The 19,016-nt window shown below is 54.0% G+C and overlaps 5 protein-coding genes across 5 annotated transcripts; 3 read left to right on the forward strand and 2 right to left on the reverse strand.

Moving 5' to 3' along the window:
* Positions 1-8,436: 8,436 nt before the first annotated feature.
* MRS44_008856 (uncharacterized protein) lies at positions 8,437-9,730 on the reverse strand (the record flags this gene model as incomplete). Its single annotated transcript, XM_065621086.1, has 2 exons — positions 8,437-9,578; positions 9,646-9,730. The coding sequence occupies 2 exons, from the start codon at positions 9,728-9,730 to the stop codon at positions 8,437-8,439; spliced, it is 1,227 nt and encodes a 408-aa protein (XP_065477158.1).
* A 912-nt stretch (positions 9,731-10,642) lies between these two features.
* Positions 10,643-11,162, forward strand: MRS44_008857 (uncharacterized protein; the record flags this gene model as incomplete). Its single annotated transcript, XM_046273865.2, has 2 exons — positions 10,643-10,736; positions 10,789-11,162. The coding sequence occupies 2 exons, from the start codon at positions 10,643-10,645 to the stop codon at positions 11,160-11,162; spliced, it is 468 nt and encodes a 155-aa protein (XP_046132310.1).
* Positions 11,163-12,195: 1,033 nt separating this feature from the next.
* MRS44_008858 (uncharacterized protein) lies at positions 12,196-13,230 on the forward strand (the record flags this gene model as incomplete). The annotated part of the gene is made up of 3 exons (XM_046269706.2): positions 12,196-12,230; positions 12,304-12,973; positions 13,027-13,230. 3 exons carry the CDS (start codon positions 12,196-12,198, stop codon positions 13,228-13,230), a joined length of 909 nt encoding a protein of 302 aa, XP_046132311.2.
* Positions 13,231-14,047: 817 nt separating this feature from the next.
* On the reverse strand, positions 14,048-16,833 carry MRS44_008859 (uncharacterized protein; the record flags this gene model as incomplete). Its single annotated transcript, XM_046276347.2, has 2 exons — positions 14,048-14,394; positions 14,451-16,833. 2 exons carry the CDS (start codon positions 16,831-16,833, stop codon positions 14,048-14,050), a joined length of 2,730 nt encoding a protein of 909 aa, XP_046132312.2.
* Positions 16,834-17,467: 634 nt separating this feature from the next.
* On the forward strand, positions 17,468-18,287 carry MRS44_008860 (uncharacterized protein; the record flags this gene model as incomplete). The annotated part of the gene is made up of 3 exons (XM_046281218.2): positions 17,468-17,770; positions 17,843-18,100; positions 18,153-18,287. The coding sequence occupies 3 exons, from the start codon at positions 17,468-17,470 to the stop codon at positions 18,285-18,287; spliced, it is 696 nt and encodes a 231-aa protein (XP_046132313.2).
* Between the last annotated feature and the right edge of the window lie 729 nt (positions 18,288-19,016).

Here is a 19,016-nt window from a genome sequence, read left to right on the forward strand (position 1 = left end):
AAGTGTAAACGATTGGAAGGGGAATGAACGATGATGAGAACAACAACAACAAGCAGCCGTTCGAGTGTCTTTTATAAACAACCCGAACAACAACGGAATTGGAAAAAGGACAACAGTCCTCTTTCCATATCCGCCGACTCTCGGCATCCATGGTATCAGCTCGTGAGTCAATGGCAACCGCGCATCGCTGATACAGGCCCGCTGACGAGGTGACCAGCGGGCGCTGTTTTGCCTCTGTGGCTGCGCCCGTGATCCGGTGCCAGACGATCCAGTGATCGCATAGAACCCCGTGCCGCAAGGCTGGGTGCTAGTTCTCCGGGGAGCCCATGCAAGATGGGCGCCACCGGTTCGGGATCGCAAAAGGCAAAATTCAGCGGGCGGGCCTGCGCCAGCTTCACCAGCTCGGCAGAAGCATGCAGGCGTTATCTCGAGGTTCTGATACGGGAGAGACAAGCCCGGTGAGATCGGCTTTCACCGCCGGGCCGGCTCTCGTATCGCCCTCATTGGGCAGTGCAAATCAGGGGAAACACAAATGGATGGGTCCAGGGTTTGCGATAAGGATATTTTTGGGGCATTGCTCTGATGACGGGGGGCAGGTATTTTCCAGATAACAGGTTTATCTGCTACTTACCGGTAAGAGTTTTTGTTTTTGGTAGGGGAAGGGGGTAACCGTGGCGATCAAATTCGTCACTTGGTCAAGAAGCGTGTAAGTCGGGAATGCCGGTCTTGGAAGATGGCGCGTAGATGACGAGGAAGATGTCCAACAACAACGAGACAGCGGGTTCAGCTGTCTGTTTTCGGTTGTTTGATGGTTTGGTGATTCTCAATTGAGAGGGTTGGGGTTATAGTTCTGACACTGGGTTAGCCAAGCTGAACCAGTGTTGTTTGCTTGCTTCGGAGTGCGCGTACTCAGCACAGCCATCCGTCAGCACTGTCGTAAATAGAAACTGATGACGGCCCGAGCAAGAGATAACAGCGGTTTCTCTTGATACGACGAGGGTCGGAAATGAGGTAGGTCTGACAAGTATGTCGAGGGGGATGATATATATGCGGGAGGTAGATGAGGATGAGGATGAAGGAAGAATCTCAAGAAGAGGTGGGGTTCTTTTGAGGGAAAAGAGATCGAGGTCGAGAGACTTATCACTCCAACTTCTCGAGTCAGGAACACATTTGGGACTGGCGATGGAAGCCTTAAATACTCTGACCTCAAGTGTCTCTCAACAATGACCCAAGAGTGTACGATGGTACTTCCACTTGGTCCCTGACGGAGACGGGGTACGTACCTATGCCTATGCTCCTCCGTGCCTTCCAGGTTGGATCCAAGATGTCAACATGGGCCCTCGTTATTGCCTTCTCTTTCTCATGTCACGCCTCAAAAAGGTTGTCACGCTGTCCCTCGAAGCCCTCCCTGCCTCCTTCCCGCTCACCTTTCCCACACCCCCCGGCCCCTGGGGGAGTTTGTTCAAGGTGGGCGTGGGCCAGTTGATGGGTGTGTATTTTTCACTGAGTCTCCCTGTCTTGCCCTCAAGGGTAGGTAGGTAGCGAACAGAAAAAAAAAAATAGGGACCAGGCGGCACTGTTGCGCACCCCGGCCCCGCCACCAGCCGTCCAGGCCCTGTGCAAAGAACATGTTTGCTCGCAACGGGCTACTCCAGCAAGTGAAAAATTGACCCAGCCTGCAAAAACTGAAGGGAAAAAAAGAAGAATTCGAAGGAAGACATCACCGGCCCGGTCGCCTCGAGGCCTCCCCATTGGTACCACCCCCCATCTGTAGCGGAGCAATTGAGTGGCCCAGCTCAGCCCGCCAGAAGAGTCGAGAAAGAATCAACGCCCCCGATCGTGATCATGACCTCACGCCGCGCAAAAAAGGTCCATTCAATTACCCAATAGTGCCTCTGGTCTAAACCTCAAGAGGAAGTCCTTTTCTGGATCCTGTGTTGGACCGAGCGCCCGGTTCCTGGCCGCTCAGTGTTCCCAGGAACGAAGAAAAAGACTCCCTCCCACAAGGTCCCCAGGCTTTTGCCCAGAAGTGCCATGCCAGGGAGACCAGGTGAGTGGGGAAGGCCTTGCCGGCCCCCGGTTATTCGAGGCTCTGCGTTTTGCACGTAGGAGGAGCCTTTCTCCAGGTTCTCGCTTGACATCAGTTGCTGAGCTGAATTGGTTGCGAGAGGCTATCAGGAGTTGTCTCTGCAGCGTTGCCAGTTGGATTGCCATTCTCCCGCGTCACTTGACAACTGCGCATTCTGGTCTGCCGTCTCGCAATACTGAGAGTTTACAGATGAGAACAAAAAAGACTCAGATTCCGTAAACGAGGTCATGGTACGTACCAAACGCCGTTTGACGTCCTTTCACACGCAACTCTAAGTTGGCACGACGAGCCTCCATTCTCAGGACTTGGATAACGTAAGTATACATAACTATCCATGCACTATGCATGGAAACGGCACCTCGCACCTTGCCTATTCCATTCACCAGACGGTGTGGACGATGGTGCAATCGCTCACCTCGCCCACCTTTGGCCTAGACGGACCTGTTGGCCTGCGAGTCATCGTCAATGGCAACTTCGTGACCTGCAGATCCTGCCTTGGTTTCAAGCTTTTTTCTTCTCGTCTCCTTTTGTTGCTTCCATCGTCTCCGTGTTTGCTCTCCCGCGATCCCGCTTCCCATGTCTCCCCCACTCGCCTCGTTCCTTGGCCGATTGTCGAAAAATCAACGCAGTAGAACAGTGATGGTTCCATGATGCTACTCATCTTCATGACAAGCAGGTGACAATTCTGAAGGCCCGAAAAAAACCTTACCACAACTCTCAATTCTGACATGCCAAAACGGCCAAGCCAACACAGGCGGTGATTCGCACAAAATTGGACCTCATGCGTCTAGTTTCAAGCTGGGGTTGGTGGGCGCGCGCGCCGGAGGGCGGAACTCCATCGCGAGCTTCCCCAATTCGGGGCCTTTGGCGAATGTCATGTAGTTTTCCTTACGGCCATAGTCTTCAGTCCATTCCCCAGTTGCATCCATGCAGCGGTGGGATGGTATGGCACAGCTTGTGTCAGCTCGAGTTTGCGTTGTGTAAGACAATGCTGGGTTTGCTGCCGCCAAGAAGGAGACGTTGTCCTTTGGTTGGCAATGGTTTGGCCTGACGACGGCGATGTGCCTCACTTCTGGGCCCTTGTTCGTTCATGCTCCAGACTATCGCATCTTGCAGCTGACGGGTGGACAGGGAAGGGAGCTCAGTGCCCAAAGTGCCACATCCAATACATTCCTACCCCAGACGGGCGGCTGGCAAGCTGTCTCTGGCGCCTACGGGGAAAGGAGAAATGTGACTTACGGCTAGACTAGCCAGGTCCCCTCTGCTAGACCGAGAGGCCATGGCTCACCTGACCGTGAATTCAATGAGCGATTGGCACTCACCGAAATTTCCGGCCAGCTTCACCGACACCGGAACGATCACGGGACAGAGACTAATTTTGTCTCGATTCCAGGGGGACCACAATCGAGGGCGTCCAAGATCACATCCCGCCAGATCCAGTCATAGTCATGAACTAAAAACTGGGCGGACAAGGTGATTCTTGGTCCCCGTCCGACATCATCTCTCGGCACCCAGGGCCAACCACCCCTTAATCCCACCCATCATCCCCATGGCACAAGACACAGGGAGCACAAGCAGCAGCACGCACAGCTCACCCGCCGGCTCGGCCTGGCCTTGGGGCTTGGGCTTGGGGGTGGAGGAAGGGGGCACCCGGGCCAGAGCAAGGCCCTCCGGCCGACGCGGGGCCGCCTGCTCGGTACTTACGTACGCGTACCCTCTTTGGGGTACCATCGATGACACAATTGCCCAGGAGCCCTTGGCTCTGGCACGGAGGGGTTTCATTGCGAGATGAATGAGCATGAGCAAGGCTGGCAAGAGGATGGGAGTTGCACGACATATCATGGCATTGCTAGCAAGTCTGCATAGGGATTGCGTATCCGTCTCCTGTCATGTCCCATCTCCGTCACCGGTCATCAATGTCCAGCCAGCCGTTACGGCTAAATCAACATGATATGATTGATTCTGGCGCGATTGAGGTTGAGAGAGGTTTCCCCAATATCCAAGTATCCCCCGCGAGATGCGTCGTCGAGTCCACCCCTTTCTCTCTCCTCTTTGTCGAGTACACGCTTTGCGTGCAAGATTCCCCAAGAGAGTCCCACAAGGAACGGAGCCGGCACCCACCTCCGGACCTCTGGTGCCCCAAAGGCCCCGGACTCCCCCGGGGCCCCACTCCGCCGACGGCCGGCGCCCCCGAACCATCTTCGTCGAGCCCTTCCATCTAGTTTCCATTACCCCCAGGTTTTCTCCCACGACTCCAGTTTCCATCTCCAGTCCCCAGTTCTGGATCTACCATGAGGACAGGAAGAAAAAAATTAGTCCATATACTTCCCCACGGCCCGCCTCCAAGCTCCCTCGTCTCATCTCATTCTGGTTTCCATTACCCCCAGTTTACTTGATCTTGCAGCTTTCGTGACAGCCACGGGGCCGGCCGTTCCTCCATCTAACTATGTAGGCCCCGCGGCACTCATCCGCTTTCACTTTTACACCAGCCTGCCAACCCCTAGAGGTAAACGGGACGGCCCCATTTCTGCTCGCTCAGCCAGCGTGCGCGCCCTGAAGCCCAGCTGTATGTAGGCACGCACAGTTGCGTGCTGACACTTCGCAGACCTTGTGCCCCGACAACCGCCCCCCAGACTTGCTTTGCCGCCGTCTCGTGGCCCCTCTGGTTTGTCATGGGCGTCGCTCCATTACCAAATCTTCCCTGCAAAATACTGCACCCCGCATCCGGCGCTTCAAGGTGGACGCCGTTTAACGCGTCACGAGGTCGGCAGAAAAAAATAAACCGGAGCGTCCCAGACGTCGATAAGGGACAAGGGGTGTGCCTCTAGACCGGAGGCCGGTCGGTTCGGTCTGGCTGAGGCACGGAGAGTTGTACCAGGGATTCGTTTGAAGATGAGATCGAGGTCACGATGCTGGACAGTCTTGGCTCCCGTCGACACTTCCTGGGGCCCGGTGGATGCGGCTTGTCAAGGTCAGGGACAGAGGTCAAGGATCGGCTTCTGTCACTTGGGCATTCTCATGATGCCGAGATGCCAATGACCAATGCTCGTGGCTCGCCAGTCGGTAAGGTAGGTACCTGCCTACAGTACATCCATACCTTGAAGGCTGGGGAAGAGACGAGATGCATCTTTGTTCCAGAGGCTTGGGAAGTGGGCATCACGACTTTGCCAGCGCCAGGCACGAGCTCTTCTCTGTCCCTCTGCTTCCTTGGCGAGTTGCAACCTACCCTTGAGAGTTTTGCGGCAGTTTCCCAGTGAGATGCATACGGTTCCAAACGTGCCCATCTCACCATCGTTGCTGTTATCTCATCATTCATGACGTCTCCAGTATCAATCTCACAACCCCCCGGTCTCGACAACACAACGGCCTCTTACAAACCCACTCAGGTGAGCATCCGCCTCCGCCGCCGGAAGCCTGTTGGTCGACGGTGACGGGCATTACATTACGACGACGTCTTGCTTGTCCTCCCTCCGTTCACAAGTGCCTCGACCGTCTCCACGCCCTGATGCCTTTCTGGGCACCGTACCGGCTTGTGGTGGACGCGGTGTTACCCCGCCAAACAGTCCAGGCCAGCCTCTATCCATGGATCCATATCCAAATGCCAGTCACCCTGTGTCAGTCAGGTCCGTTTCTATTTTTGCGCCCTGGCTTGCTTCCAACAAAATGGATCCATGGATCTCCATGCACTTGCCACCGCCTGTCACTTGCACCTGCCACCTGCCACAGCTCGCGAATGCCGCTGCAATTGGCAATTGCCATTGCATTGATTGCCCACTGCCACTCACTCTCCCGTCTCCTTGTCCTGGTCGGTCTTGCCTTATGTAAGGCTGGAGTTTTCGGATAGATCGGTATCAAGTTCCACGTGCCGTCATGTTGAAGCCGTCTTTTCCGTGCCTGTTTCGGATCAATTGATCTCACGGCTTCGCGGACGTCTGATTGCATGCAGATTGTTTCAACTGACGTCGAGCAGAACTTGCTGCTGTGCCCTGGCGATACGTCAACACGGTCAATTCATCAAATACGCACCGCCACACGAGGTACGAGATACATGCGCACCCGGCGTCAGGACCCGATCCTGTGCAATGACAACAATAACCAATCACGTCAACTCCCATATCTTGCACCGTGGGCCATGCTGGGGACTCACTGGCAAGCTTCGGCACAGCAGCAGTCAAGCAGGGGAGTGACACCAGGCCTCTTCTGTTTCCCCATTGAGCCAGGTCCCGGTTCTGCGTGCTTTCAAGGCAATCCAAGGTGCAATTGAGTAGCAGTACGTACTGCCCGTATCATCAGGTACCTTGCTGGCGCCCGCCGGACGTTCTCTGAGTTGCCACGAAGTGGAATGTTGGGGGAAGAGTTTTCCCAGACAAGAACCCCCAGTGGCTGAGCGCGGGGCCCCCGGGGCGCCGCCCAGCATGCCCAGGCACTCAAAGGCCCTGAGGCGTCACGGGCGTGAGCAAGGAGCTCCACAGTACAGGCCAAGCTTCCAGGTCATCCACTCATAATGCTGCCCGCCAGGCATTCGCTGCCCCTTGGTGTGGATGCGATGCGATAGATGCTTCTACACCCGGCCGAACGTGCTGCCGGCCTCCGGGCACTTCAACTTGTACTGTACGTACTCTATCCCCTTGCGGTGCCCTACACCTGAGCCTCCACAGCTAATTGGGGCTTGTGCCTGCTATCTGATCGGCTAGCGACGCAACAAACCACATGGATTGGACCCATGCTTTTTCTCATGCTCAATCCCACCGCGTCCGGGGATCAGGGTCGGCCTTGCATGATCACGATAGCTTCAAGGTGGACGACGAAACAACCAGGATGCCCCTCTTTGACCGTTTTGGACGAGTGACGAGCCACGATGGAAATTAGAGCCCATTCCTGGCGTCTTGCGGTGAGGGTCCCGTCCACCACCTGGAGCAAACCCAACCGGCACGCCAAAGTACCTACAGTACCTACATACACACAACCTCAAGCGGCAAGCCGGAGGAAGCCCGCGGGCGGCGGCGGCGGACCACGGAGTTTTGGGCCAAAAGATGCGGCCGGGGGGGCGTCTCTTCGCAAAGCACCGCCGGGCTGTCGCCATCCCAGTATCGCATCTCTGTCCTTTTTTCCTCTTCCCTGCTCATCCATTCATGGCAGCGGGGCAACCCCTGGCCTGCACGCAAACCAACGGCGCAGACACGTGCTGGTTGAAAATGTGACCTGGTGCATTTTTATTAGTGGTCAAGGCTTCACGATGACAGAGCAGCAGTGAGAAGGAAGCGTCAGAGATTAGGAACTCGGGAGGGCCATTGCGTGCCTGGCTTGCACCGATTCGCTCTGCGGTGAGCCGTCTGATGGCATCGCGGCATCCTACGGTGTAAGCTGTGCGCTCGTATCACTGTACTTTCACCGTAAACACCCCTTCACCATCCACGCCTCCAATGTCGTTACCCCAGACCAGGAGAAAGACATGTGCCTTGCCTTGTCTCGAAAGCCTACTTCAAAACAAGTCGCCTTTTACGGACACGGCCCGAGCTTCTCGGCAATCGATATGGTACTATCTTGTCTGTCTGTAAGAGAGTCTGGGATGGGAGAGGTTTTGCCTCGCCTCCATGCCTACCTACAGCGCAGTGCATACCTACTTGCTTCTGCCACCTTGTGCGTGTGTCCTGCATCGGCAAGAGTCCAGATGACAACCCATTCATTCCTTGTTCCTGACTTTGGGAGATTCTGGAGCCGAAGCCGCGTCCTCAGCTGCCGAGTACAGATTACCCAATCGGCGTTTTTGCCTCGTGTCGCTCCCCCTCCTCTACGGCCTGTCTACGCCGGCCTGGATGGGTCTATGGGTGACACGAGCTCCTATGTAGAGTTCACATTGTAGAGTTTTCTGTAGATCACGGGGAGGATCGTGCTCATTCGGACTGTCTTGAATGGCTCGTAATTCGATGCCCCCTTGTGTACCGCATTTCGTTTACCGCTCATTCTCAATAGCAACAGCCCCGTAAAATACGTACTTTTTTTTTCCTCATCTCTCCAGGAGGGCTGAAGCGGTCACGATGCCAGATGTCTAATTGCCAATGGATTGTCGCCTACGTTGCTGGCTCCATTCGGGGTCAGGTGGTTGTCCCCTTGAGGCAGTCAATTACGTACTAGTGTACTAGAGTCTCAAGCCCGGTTACCAGGAGAGCAGAAACCAACATGGCAAAACAACTTCAACAACTTGGGCAAACTTGAACACTTCAACAACAACGGCACATCACGATGCCCCAACAAGATTGCGTTTTCCCGTCCCTGCAGATTCCCCTGTCTCGATTGTCCGACCGCCTGCTCTTCCCTCTTCTCTCTCGACCTCTCGTCATTGCTATCTATGATCTGGCTGCCATGCCAGTCGACACCCACAGAGCGAGCTGAAAGTAGCTCAGGACCGTTGCCAGATCTCCAATTGCTGGGCCAAACACGGCTCCAAGGTCGTCTGGACCTAGGGGCTTGATCTTTGGGTTGCGCTGCAGCGACTCTGGGAGCTGCATCGCGCCGAGGAGCGAGTCCCCAGGCCGGGCTGAAAAAGCATAGTCTGGAGCTGTCACCCAGTCCCATATATCGTTCACAAGGTGATCGATGTGAGGAGTGCCTCCAGCTGCCGCGAAGTCGTGGACTGCTTTGCAGATTTCGTCCGTCTCAGGCTTGTCCTCTCTCTTGCCCATGCCATCATGGACGAATTGGTTGTCAGGGCTGAGCTCGCGGACCAGCATTCCCGGCCTCAAGTCGCTCCATGCGCCGAGGTTGCGACTCATCCGTCCCTGCTTCGCGCCCATTCCTTGGGAAAAGGAGCGGCTGAGCGACGATGGTTTCCAGCTCTTCCACAGTCCCCGGTAGTTCATGAGGGCGTAGTAGTATGCTCTCCAATCCCCGCTGTTGGCATTGGGCGTCTCCCTCTGCTTGGTCAAGTTGACCTCGAGCATCCGGTTGAGGAGCCGGCTGAAGGAATAATCAGCACACCGCAGCACCAAGCTGGCCTGCGCGCCTGTCATGTTGACTATGACGTCCCGCGTAGGCTGTGTGGGGTTGGCCAGCATGATACCCAGCACTCGGCGCATATCCATCTGAGCCTGGCCCTTGCCCCGGTAGGCTTCTGGAGGGTCCACCAGCAAATGAAGCGGCCCAAACGTCATTTCGATATTGGCCTGCATCTTCTTTGGCAGCAGGCGGAATGCCTTGATGATGTTGCGGGAAAAGACCCACTCGCGGTGGTGTAAGTGATATGCGTCATGATCAGATCTTCCATCCGGTTTCTTCTTTGGGGTGAGTTTCTTGTAGAGATCGCACTGCTGTCCGAGGGCCTTGGTAAGTTCGAAAAGCTTGTCGATCTTGGTGTCGAGCATATCTGGTCTGCCGGTCTCGTCACTGCTGCGTCTCCATCTCGTTGAGCGTCCTAGGAATAGTCGCATGTGTTGGTCATACTTGGCGCACCAGGAGATGGCTTCTTCCTCCTCCTTCGTTCTCCTTGAGCCTATCATTTGTATGGGTGAAACATTGATGGCGGGCTGGTGCCTGTGTCTTTCCAGCATATGAATCACGGCCAACTGGGTCATGTGATGGTTCATAGCGTAGTGAGTGTTGCTTGAATCGACTACCAGAAGGGGTGATGAGGAGAAGACGCATTGCGGGCTGGCCAAAGTTGGCCGAGTCAAAAGTGCGTCTTAGAGCTTTTATCGTGACGGACAGGTACTGGAAACTTTGGTGTGCGTGAACATCTGCAAGCCTCGACATAATGTTGTTGTGAGCTTGGAGCTTATTTTGGAGCAAGGGGACTTGACTCATGATATCAAAGTTTCGTATAAGATGTATACCATGACCTCTGGTATTGGTTGATACCCTGTTGAATGGTGCAATAACCATATGGCTCAATTGCACTATCGTGAAATCCTTCGATATTGTTGATGACACAAGAGATTGTTCCACACGACGCCGTAACACTCACTACCGGGTGACTGGAGCCTTCAGTGACCACGTGCATATGGATGTTTCAATAACCTCAAAAATAGTTTCTGAGTAGGCATCTTCGATATGTCAATGTTATGGGCCTATGAGAAAAGAGTAGATGGTTATTGTAATGGCGGTTGAGCGCGCCTGCGCTAATCGGTAACCGCGAGGGCACGTGATAAAGACCTCTCTCTCTCCGAATCGGTCGGCTGAATCAGCCGCCCTCCCCCGGCTCTGTGCGATTCGGATTCGCCCCCCCATCCAAGCTCCCGCCCCAGGACGCCCAAAAAATTTGACACCCATGACATCGTGAAGCCGACGACTCCAACTCATCCACCAACCATCAGTAGAATCGCCCTCTTTGTCGGCAGGCATTCTCGTTTCACGTCTTTGACCTCGCGCTTCATCCGCATCGATTGTTTTGCGCTTTGGCCTGCATTCTTCGACATCTTGTTCCAGAAGCTTCGAGTTGGACTTCTGCGGTATCAACCGACGACTGAGTCTGTGCTGTTCGGCTCGCATCGACGAATCGCCTTAATACAATAATTACCTTCCCCTCCTTCTACCCTTCTCAACCTTCAATCGCCCAAGATGGTTACTCTCACCGAGGTCGAGGACGAGCACTTCCAGCACGCTCAGGCTGGTCCTGATATCGAGGAGGAGGACGACGATTACACCGATACTGGTTAGTTACCTCATGCGCCTTTAACAGACGCGCATGCTAATTAGATCCGCAGATTCCGAGATCTCCAACGACTCCGACTACGATCCTTCAGAAGAGACCCTCGCCGAGCGGTTATACGCACTGCGCGATATCGTACCCCCCACCACTCGCTCTTGGTTCTCCAACAAGGCCAATGCCATTTCTAGCGCCACCTGGAGCGTCCTGTCCTTCAGCGGAAAGACCGCTTGGGTCGTCACCACCTCTGCTCTCTTCTTCGGTGTCCCCTTTGCCCTGTCCTTTGCCGAGGACCAGCAGCTCACTGCCATGGAGCAAGAGTATAACATGCGACAGACAGGCGGCGAGCTCCTGACCGCTGGCGCCGAGCAAAACACTGCCGAGAAGGTTGGCGCCGCTCTTGACGGCAAGCCTAGCCAGCCTGCTCTGTAAAGCACTCCCCCTTGGATATTGGCAAACCTTGATCAAGCTTCCTGGTGGTGAGGACGCCCGGACCGGCGCCTCGAGAGCCCGCTGGCGCAGTCATTATCGGGCCAGAGAGTGGACCTCCACGTGTACTATAAATGGGAATGGCGCAAACAGCCGATGGGGCCCTTGATGAATGACAGACAAATGGGTTGAACTGGGACGGGACCATGTGCGGACGCATATGGCATTGCGGCGTACCAATGATGTAAAGTATAGGGCTGGGGAGGGCGAATACTGGCTGCGATCTCATCTCCTGTAGGGGCGGACTCACATGTATTTTGTGATACTCGACCTATTATTCATTTACGACATTTATGTGGGTTTTGCTGTGGTCTCTGGTGTGGTGATGCATCTACCGTTTCCAGCGACTGATGGCGATCAATGTTGAAATGTTTACATGGGGAGTCAGACAGTATATATAACATGGGAATGCATCATGTACAATGCGTCTGGAGCAATGAACTGGCGGTTATGTTCAAGTACCTTGTTTCTCTAGATGACTTGTGGTTCAAGACAGCACAATTATTTGCACACAATCCATAGTTCACGAAAGCTCGCACTCTCATACTACAATTACCGTATCTTAGGTGGAAACTGCATCTAGAATCCCAAGGATTAGCTATCTGGATATTACCTACAGCAGAAACTCGGATATCGTGAGTGGTTTCGACCCGACGGTGCGACATCACCCCGGGTTCAGGGTAAGACAGTTGGCGTCGACATCTTCTCCACCAGACCTCAACCTTGCATCTCAACACTCGCCGGTTACTTCATCTGGTTATTTCAAAAGAAACGGAGCACATATGGATTTCGTTGCACTACCAAAAATAGAGGTAACCACCGTCTGAATAGCCCAGCCCAGCCCGGCAATCGAATATTGACATGAGTCAAGCTTCACGCTCACCTCACGGGAAGCATCTCTCGCCGAACTCTCCATGAAATATGGCTACGTAAGAAGGCAGCGGGCGACACGGAGCTCGAGGATCCACTAGTAGTCATGCCAGAAGGGAAACATGACTACAACTTGGAGACGTGAGATCCCCTGTTGAGATGACAACTTGATAATACCCTGGTTTCTATAACTACTAACTACACACCGCAACAGCTTCTTCCCGCTATTCAGCAGCTATATCTACAACCTCATCACAGATGAAGAATCTATCCGATACACCACTACCTCTGTCCTGACAGACTTTCTCAACGATGGTGTCTGCTATCTGGAGCTCCGGACTACGCCCCGTGCTACACCACACATCTCAGCGGAGCAGTACATCACCATCCTCCTCTCAACCATCTCCTCCTTCGAGGCCAAGAACCCACAATTGCACACTCGTCTCATCCTTGCCATCGACCGGAGGCACACCCCCGAGCAGGCCTCCTCCACGCTCGCCATCGCCCTCAAGCACCGTGCCGACGGCGTTGTAGGCCTCGATCTCTGCGGGGACCCAACGGCCCGACCTGGAGGAGAAGTAGACATATTCACACCAGTGTTTGAGGAGGCGAGGAAGGAGGGTTTGGGTATCACGGTGCACTTTGCCGAGGCCGAGGCTAGCGGGTCGAAGAATGAGTTGGAGACGCTACTCTCGTGGCAGCCGGGGCGGTTGGGTCATGTCATATGGGAAGATGAAGAGACCAAGAAGGATATTGCGCGGAGGGGGTTATGCTTGGAGCTATGCCTGAGTTGCAACGTGAGCGCAGGAATGGTTCGAGGCGGCTTCGAGGGCCACCACTTTGGGCATTGGATAGACGTTGAAGGACCGATGATTTCACTTGGGGTAAGTCTTCCATCTTCTGGACCGGCGGCTAACATATGCTGACGGGGTTCTAGACGGACGACGTGGGCGTGTTTGGAAGCCCATTGTCCAACGAGTACCGTCTCGTCGCGGAACACTTCAATCTCGACCGCGACGATATCTGCCGACTGGCGAGAGAGGCTATTGATGGCATTTTTGGTGGAGAGAAGGAGAAGGAGAGACTGCGGCGTGTCATGTGGACTGTGTGGTCAGCTGTAGACCGTGACTCTGAGAAATAGAGATATAGCTTGTTTCTGGAGGATATATGTTGCCCTCTACCTCGCCCATTGGGCACAGTGGCGGATGACGTGAGAGTTTCTTGATCTTTTTGACATGGACATATAAATAGTTATAACTGAATAGCTCAAGTTATAACCTAGCTCACTGGCTATAACTAGCAATGCAGGTTATAACTGGGAATATGGGTTACAGCTTAAAACAACAGGGAATAACTAAAACACGGCTTATAACTAGCAATATGAGTTATAACTAAATCTTGAGTTGTAACCTAGACAGACAAGTTATGACTAGAAACCCTGGTTATAACTGGCAATGTAGGTTATAACTAGCAACATAGGTTACAACTGAACATTCAAGTTATAACTGTATTTATTTCAGGAGAATGGAGTGTCTGGACTAATAACAATAATGAAAGGCACGTCTTTAGTTTCTGCAGTCTAATACCCGGACTAGATACTGTCATGTCGTGTATCTTACTTTATTCATTTCTATCGTCTTCAAAGCGCAGCATGTGCTTCTAGCCACGATGAACACCAATCGAAGCATTCTAGCATCAGCGATTGATTCATACTGCTTTGACTCGCTAAACAACAAGGTATGAGCAGAGAAGTTTAAACTAATAAGAACAAGCCGGATGAGCAATAATTCTTCTTTCCCGACTAGAGAGTTGAAGCATTATACGTGAACGTCGCGTAAACAGTCCTGCCCCAATTAACGCCATCACTTTTGTGAACCTTCGTTTCGAACCTAACCACCTTTTTTGCCTCCTCTTCACGTACATCCATATCGTTTTCATCCAAGCATCACGTCATCACCTTAGTGGGCGCCCGCGGGCGGGCTGTCGAGGTCCACGCTCTCAACCTTGAGTCGCTCACCCTCGCTCTGGCGGACAAGGTTGGAGAAGTAGCGCGAGGCGCGCTCGCTCTCGCCCTTGACCTTGATAGTCTCATCGCGCTTGGCCCCGAGGTCCTTGACGCTCTGGTCGAGCCCGACGCGGAGGTTGTCGGCGGGGAAGCGCAGCACCTTGCGGACGGATGAGGAAATGCGAGCGGCGTTGGAGTGGACGTAGTCGAGATCGTTGAGCTGAGTCGAGATCTTGGTGGCCAGGCGAGGAGGCAGGGAGTTGGGAATTTGCTGGAGAACATAGACAGAGGCGGCAACAGCTGCAATCATGTTAGTTGATTTCCAAATATGTAGTCGTGTACTGAAGTAGACTTACCAGCCACGAGAATACCAGGCAAGATAAGCTGGCGGAGGTTCTCATTGCTCAGCAGGCGGGTTGCTGTAAGTGCCTGATCCATCCATGTGTTCATGCCAAGCATCTTGGGCACGATTGCACCGGCAACCGTCAGAGCCATGCCAGTGCCTGCGTACTTCTCCTGGCGCTGTAGCAGGGTGGTCCAGTCGACAAAGTCCATCAGCTCGGTGGGAATATGGACCTGGCGAGCAAGGGCATCCTTCTTGCGCCGGAACATGACGTCGGGTCGGAATTGAAGGTTCTGGAACTCGTCGCCAACGTGCAGAAGACCCAGCTGCTTGATCGAGTTGACACCACGCACCGTCCTGCCGCGGGCGTACTCCTCGCAGTTGGTCACCGAGTCGGAAATGCGTGAGAGCATGGCCTCCTTGAGGTCCTCGGCATACTGGAAAGCACTCAGAATTCCAGGGTAGGGCACATCGTAGTTGCCGCTCGCAGAGTGAACAATGGCCGAGTTGAGAGCCATACGAGTGTGGTCATAAACCTCCTTGCACGTCTCCTCGATGTTGGTGTCGACGTGCTCACTGACCTCGGAGCGGGCCTTTCGGCTCGACTCGAGCTGAGGCTCAAGCTCCTTAAGCTCTTGTGTCACTCTCTCAAGTTCGGATTGAGTCACCTCCTGGTTGACATTTGCCAGAGTCTGGACATCGTTGAGGATGTTGAGCAGATATGTACGGGCGGGAGCGAGCTTCGACCTGGCACGCTTCTCCAGCACAAATCTCCGCAGCGATTGCTCAAGGGCCTCAAAGTCACGAATCTTCTCACGATCCTTGCCCTTGCCCTTGTCATCACTGTCACCAGGGTCACCACTGCCGCCACTCGAGCTTCCACTGCCACTGCCTCCAGGGCCCCCGGGAGGCGATGGACCGACGGGGATGGCATTGCTGGAAACGAAATGAACAAGCTCAGATGATTCCTTGTGTGTTCGGGGGCTCAGGCCTTGAACCTGATCCAGCACCATCTTCTCGCATCGTTTCTTGTCACGGATAACATCAAATCCGTTGACAACGATAAAGATGTAAGCCTTTTCGGCCGCGGCAGCCCAGATGAACTCCTTGGCGGACTGCGTGAAGTGGTTGGCGGCAGAAACCACAAACACCACGACGTCAATTTCCTCCTGTCGAGCAAAGATGGCTGTTGTCTTGGTCGTGTCCGAGTTGAGGCCAGGAGCGTCAATCAGGGCGATGTCCACAACTCCATTGTTGAGAAGTGACTCATCGATGGACCGGCTATCCTTGACATAGATCTTGCACTGGGTGTAAGTCTCGTTGTCGACCACAATCCTTTCCAACTCTTGCAGAGGAAATACGTCGTAGGTCGACTCGTCATTTCGGTCGTAGGCGACCTTCTTGTGAACGGCATGGACCTCCTCCACTCCCGAATTCTCCCTAGCATCAAGCACCTCACAGAAGATGGCAGTGCAGGGCTGTTGGTCTTCAGGCAAAACCTTTCGGCGTAGAAGGGCATTGCAGAAGGTCGACTTGCCGGCGTTGAGGTCACCAGTGATGAGGACCTTGCTTGCAGTGTCTTCGATTCGGTCACGCAGAGACAGGAGGTGCTTGATACTGGTGCTGATCTTGCCGTCGAGTAATGCAGCGATAGATCCCTTTTCCAACGAGTGAACAAGCTCTGCCTGGTGAAGTGCTCCAAGCTTGAGGTCCAGCTTCAAAATCGAGAATTCTTGAGCAATCTGAGGGGAAACCAGTCGGGGCTCGGGTGTAGATCGACTCTCGGCGGCTCGGCTCGACTCGGCAGTACTTTCTTCGACGGAAGTCATGGATCGACGAAGCATAGGGTTCCGGAGGGATGGCGATGAAGCGCTATGCTCTCCCATGGTCGAGTGGGCATGAGCGAAACCGGGGCGGGAGGATGTCTCGGACGAATCACGGCGGGCTCGCTGGACGGAGGGGTAATGAGCGGGCCAAGAAGCGTTCATCTCTTGAAGACTTTGAAGCAGTTCGAGGACCTTGTTGATGGATCGACCGAGGTTCGCGCGGTGGGCATTATACCACATCTGGTGCACAGCACCCGAGGCAGGACGGTCATGGTGCATTGCCATATCCCAAGCCGCTGGAGAAGCTATGGCACGTTGGTCATCACCAGCGATGCTACCGCCGTAGCCTGAGTCGACATCTAGCATGCTTTGTAGACGCGCCGCATGCTCGGATGTGGTACCGTTGCCCACAGTCATGTAGTTGGGCCGGACGGAGGATGAGTTCCCAAGTGGTGGAGAAGCAGAATCGGGCCGGGGCGCGTTCGCGGATGCATTTTCGTTGTCGGATTCGTTATCGTTCTCTTGGTGCAAAGGGCCCTTGCCTTTGCCGTTGAAGTAATCGTGATTCATGATGAAGCAGCGCGTAGTAGTTCGAGCTGCATGGTTTGCTTGCGCAAAAAAAGCAGTGCAGAGGAATTAATTAGAAATGCTGGAGTGGTGATGTCGTTGTGGTGGGCGGCGGAGTTGGGACCGGGGCGGGAGTAGAAACTTGATCAATGGATCCCTGGAAAACGACCCATTTCTGCATGATTTTTACTGGTCCCGATCGCCGAGGGACATCTATGATTGGCCGGAAGCAGGTTTTTTGGGCAACACTCGGGCCACCAGCCACAGGGAGCATGAGAATGAGAACGGCCGCCAAGCCACATTTGGCTGTCAATGCGGTTCCCGCCCGTCGGTCTTTGAGAGGCGAGGTACGGCAAGGTTGGGCCCAGAGCGGTTACGTAGTTCGGTACCTCCGTAGCACGACACGGCTACTGTGCACTACCAACCTACTCTCACCACGGCTGGCTTTTCTTCGCTGCCTTGCCCACTATCTTGACGCCTATTCCTCCTCGCTCTCCATATTATCGCTCTATCTACGCATCTTCAACCTCTTGTCCGACGTCCCAGATCTCCCTCCGCCTCTCTACACAGCTTCACCTCCCCCGCACACCATGAACGTAAGGACAATGACGTCGCGCGACAATCCTTGATGCCCATGATGGCTAACGCCTCTCATGAAACACAGATCCTCGAGTGGGCTTTCGGTAAGCGCATGACGCCTGCGGAGCGTCTGCGCAAGAACCAGCGCATGCTGGACAAGGCCATCCGCGAACTCGACCAGATGCGCGTCAAGCTCGAGAAGCAAGAAAAGACCCTCATCCAGCAGATCAAGACGAGCGCCAAGAATGGCCAGATGGGCGCATGCAAGATCCAAGCCAAGGATCTGGTCCGCACTAGGCGATATGTTGAGAAGTTCTACGCCATGCGCAGTCAGCTACAGAAGATCTCGTTGCGTCTTCAGGTATGTCATGATGGAACTGCCCCATGAGGTGCGTTACATCAACAGGATTGGGACTAATCAACTACAATCCAGACCTACCGGACGAACGAACAGATGATGCAAGCCATGAAGGGCGCTACGATGGCCTTGGGCAGCATGAACAAGTCAATGAACCTCCCCCAGCTCCAACGGATCGCTATGGAGTTTGAGCGAGAAAACGATATTATGGAACAGCGACAAGAGATGATGGACGACGCAATCGACGATGCTATGGATGTGGGAATTGAAGAAGAGGGTGACGAGGTGGTTGAACAAGTGCTGGAAGAGATTGGAATCGACTTCAACCAGGCTGTACGTGATGCCATGATAGGACTCTCTGGACTGAGACTGACAATAATTATAGCTTGGAGAAACACCTACTGCATTAGGAAATGCTGCGGTACCAGAAGGCAAGATCGCTCAGGCAGTGGGTGGAGGCGGCGGTGGCGATCCTGTTGACGATGACCTCCAAGCACGTCTCGATAGCTTGCGGAAGTAGACAACGGATCGAGTACCGAAGAATATGGACACGGTTCATCCTGAAAGATGGATGCTACTCCATTATCTTGGATAATTCGCCGCCGCCGCCCTGAACCACAGAGTCGAACGAGACAGCGACAGAACCGATATTATGGCCGGGAGGGGCCTTTGGTGTTGCCATTCTTACAAGGGTGCATTGGTGTCTGGAGAATCGTGTTATGATCAGTCAACTTTTCAGCCTTTTGATGCAGAGTTTCCTGCTGTTTATAGAAAGATAATCGTGGATGGGTTTCTGTTTGCTGAGTTGGTGTTTGCTCCAACCAGACGTGGATGCTCCTTGTCTCCGGGATTATTTGCCAGGGCGCAATCCCATATCCGTGTTTGAGTCTGCTTCTTTGTTTCAAGGCTGTGAAAGGAGGCACAAGTTAATCCTGGAATTTGTTGATTAATTGTCTCCTCATCAGGAGCCCCTAGGATGATCAATGCTCGATCGGCATCCGGATAAAGAGCATGGACGTCAGTGGAACGGGTCTTGTAACAAGCACACCAGGTACAAAATGAAGCCTGATAAGAATGAAAGCTGCCTGCCTTGTATGGGAAAGAAAACCACCAGACCAAGTAAAAGAAAAACCGACTGGTTGGGCCTAGCTCTGACGGCACCCCCGGAGATACACGTGTACGACTCTGGGAAGCTGGCCTCGTGAGCGCGCACATCAACGTGGACAGTCGATGGTGAACCCTGTGTTGT

This window comes from Fusarium solani, assembly GCF_023522795.1.
Source record: "Fusarium solani strain SB1 chromosome Unknown bctg00000005, whole genome shotgun sequence".
NCBI lineage: Eukaryota > Fungi > Ascomycota > Sordariomycetes > Hypocreales > Nectriaceae > Fusarium > Fusarium solani.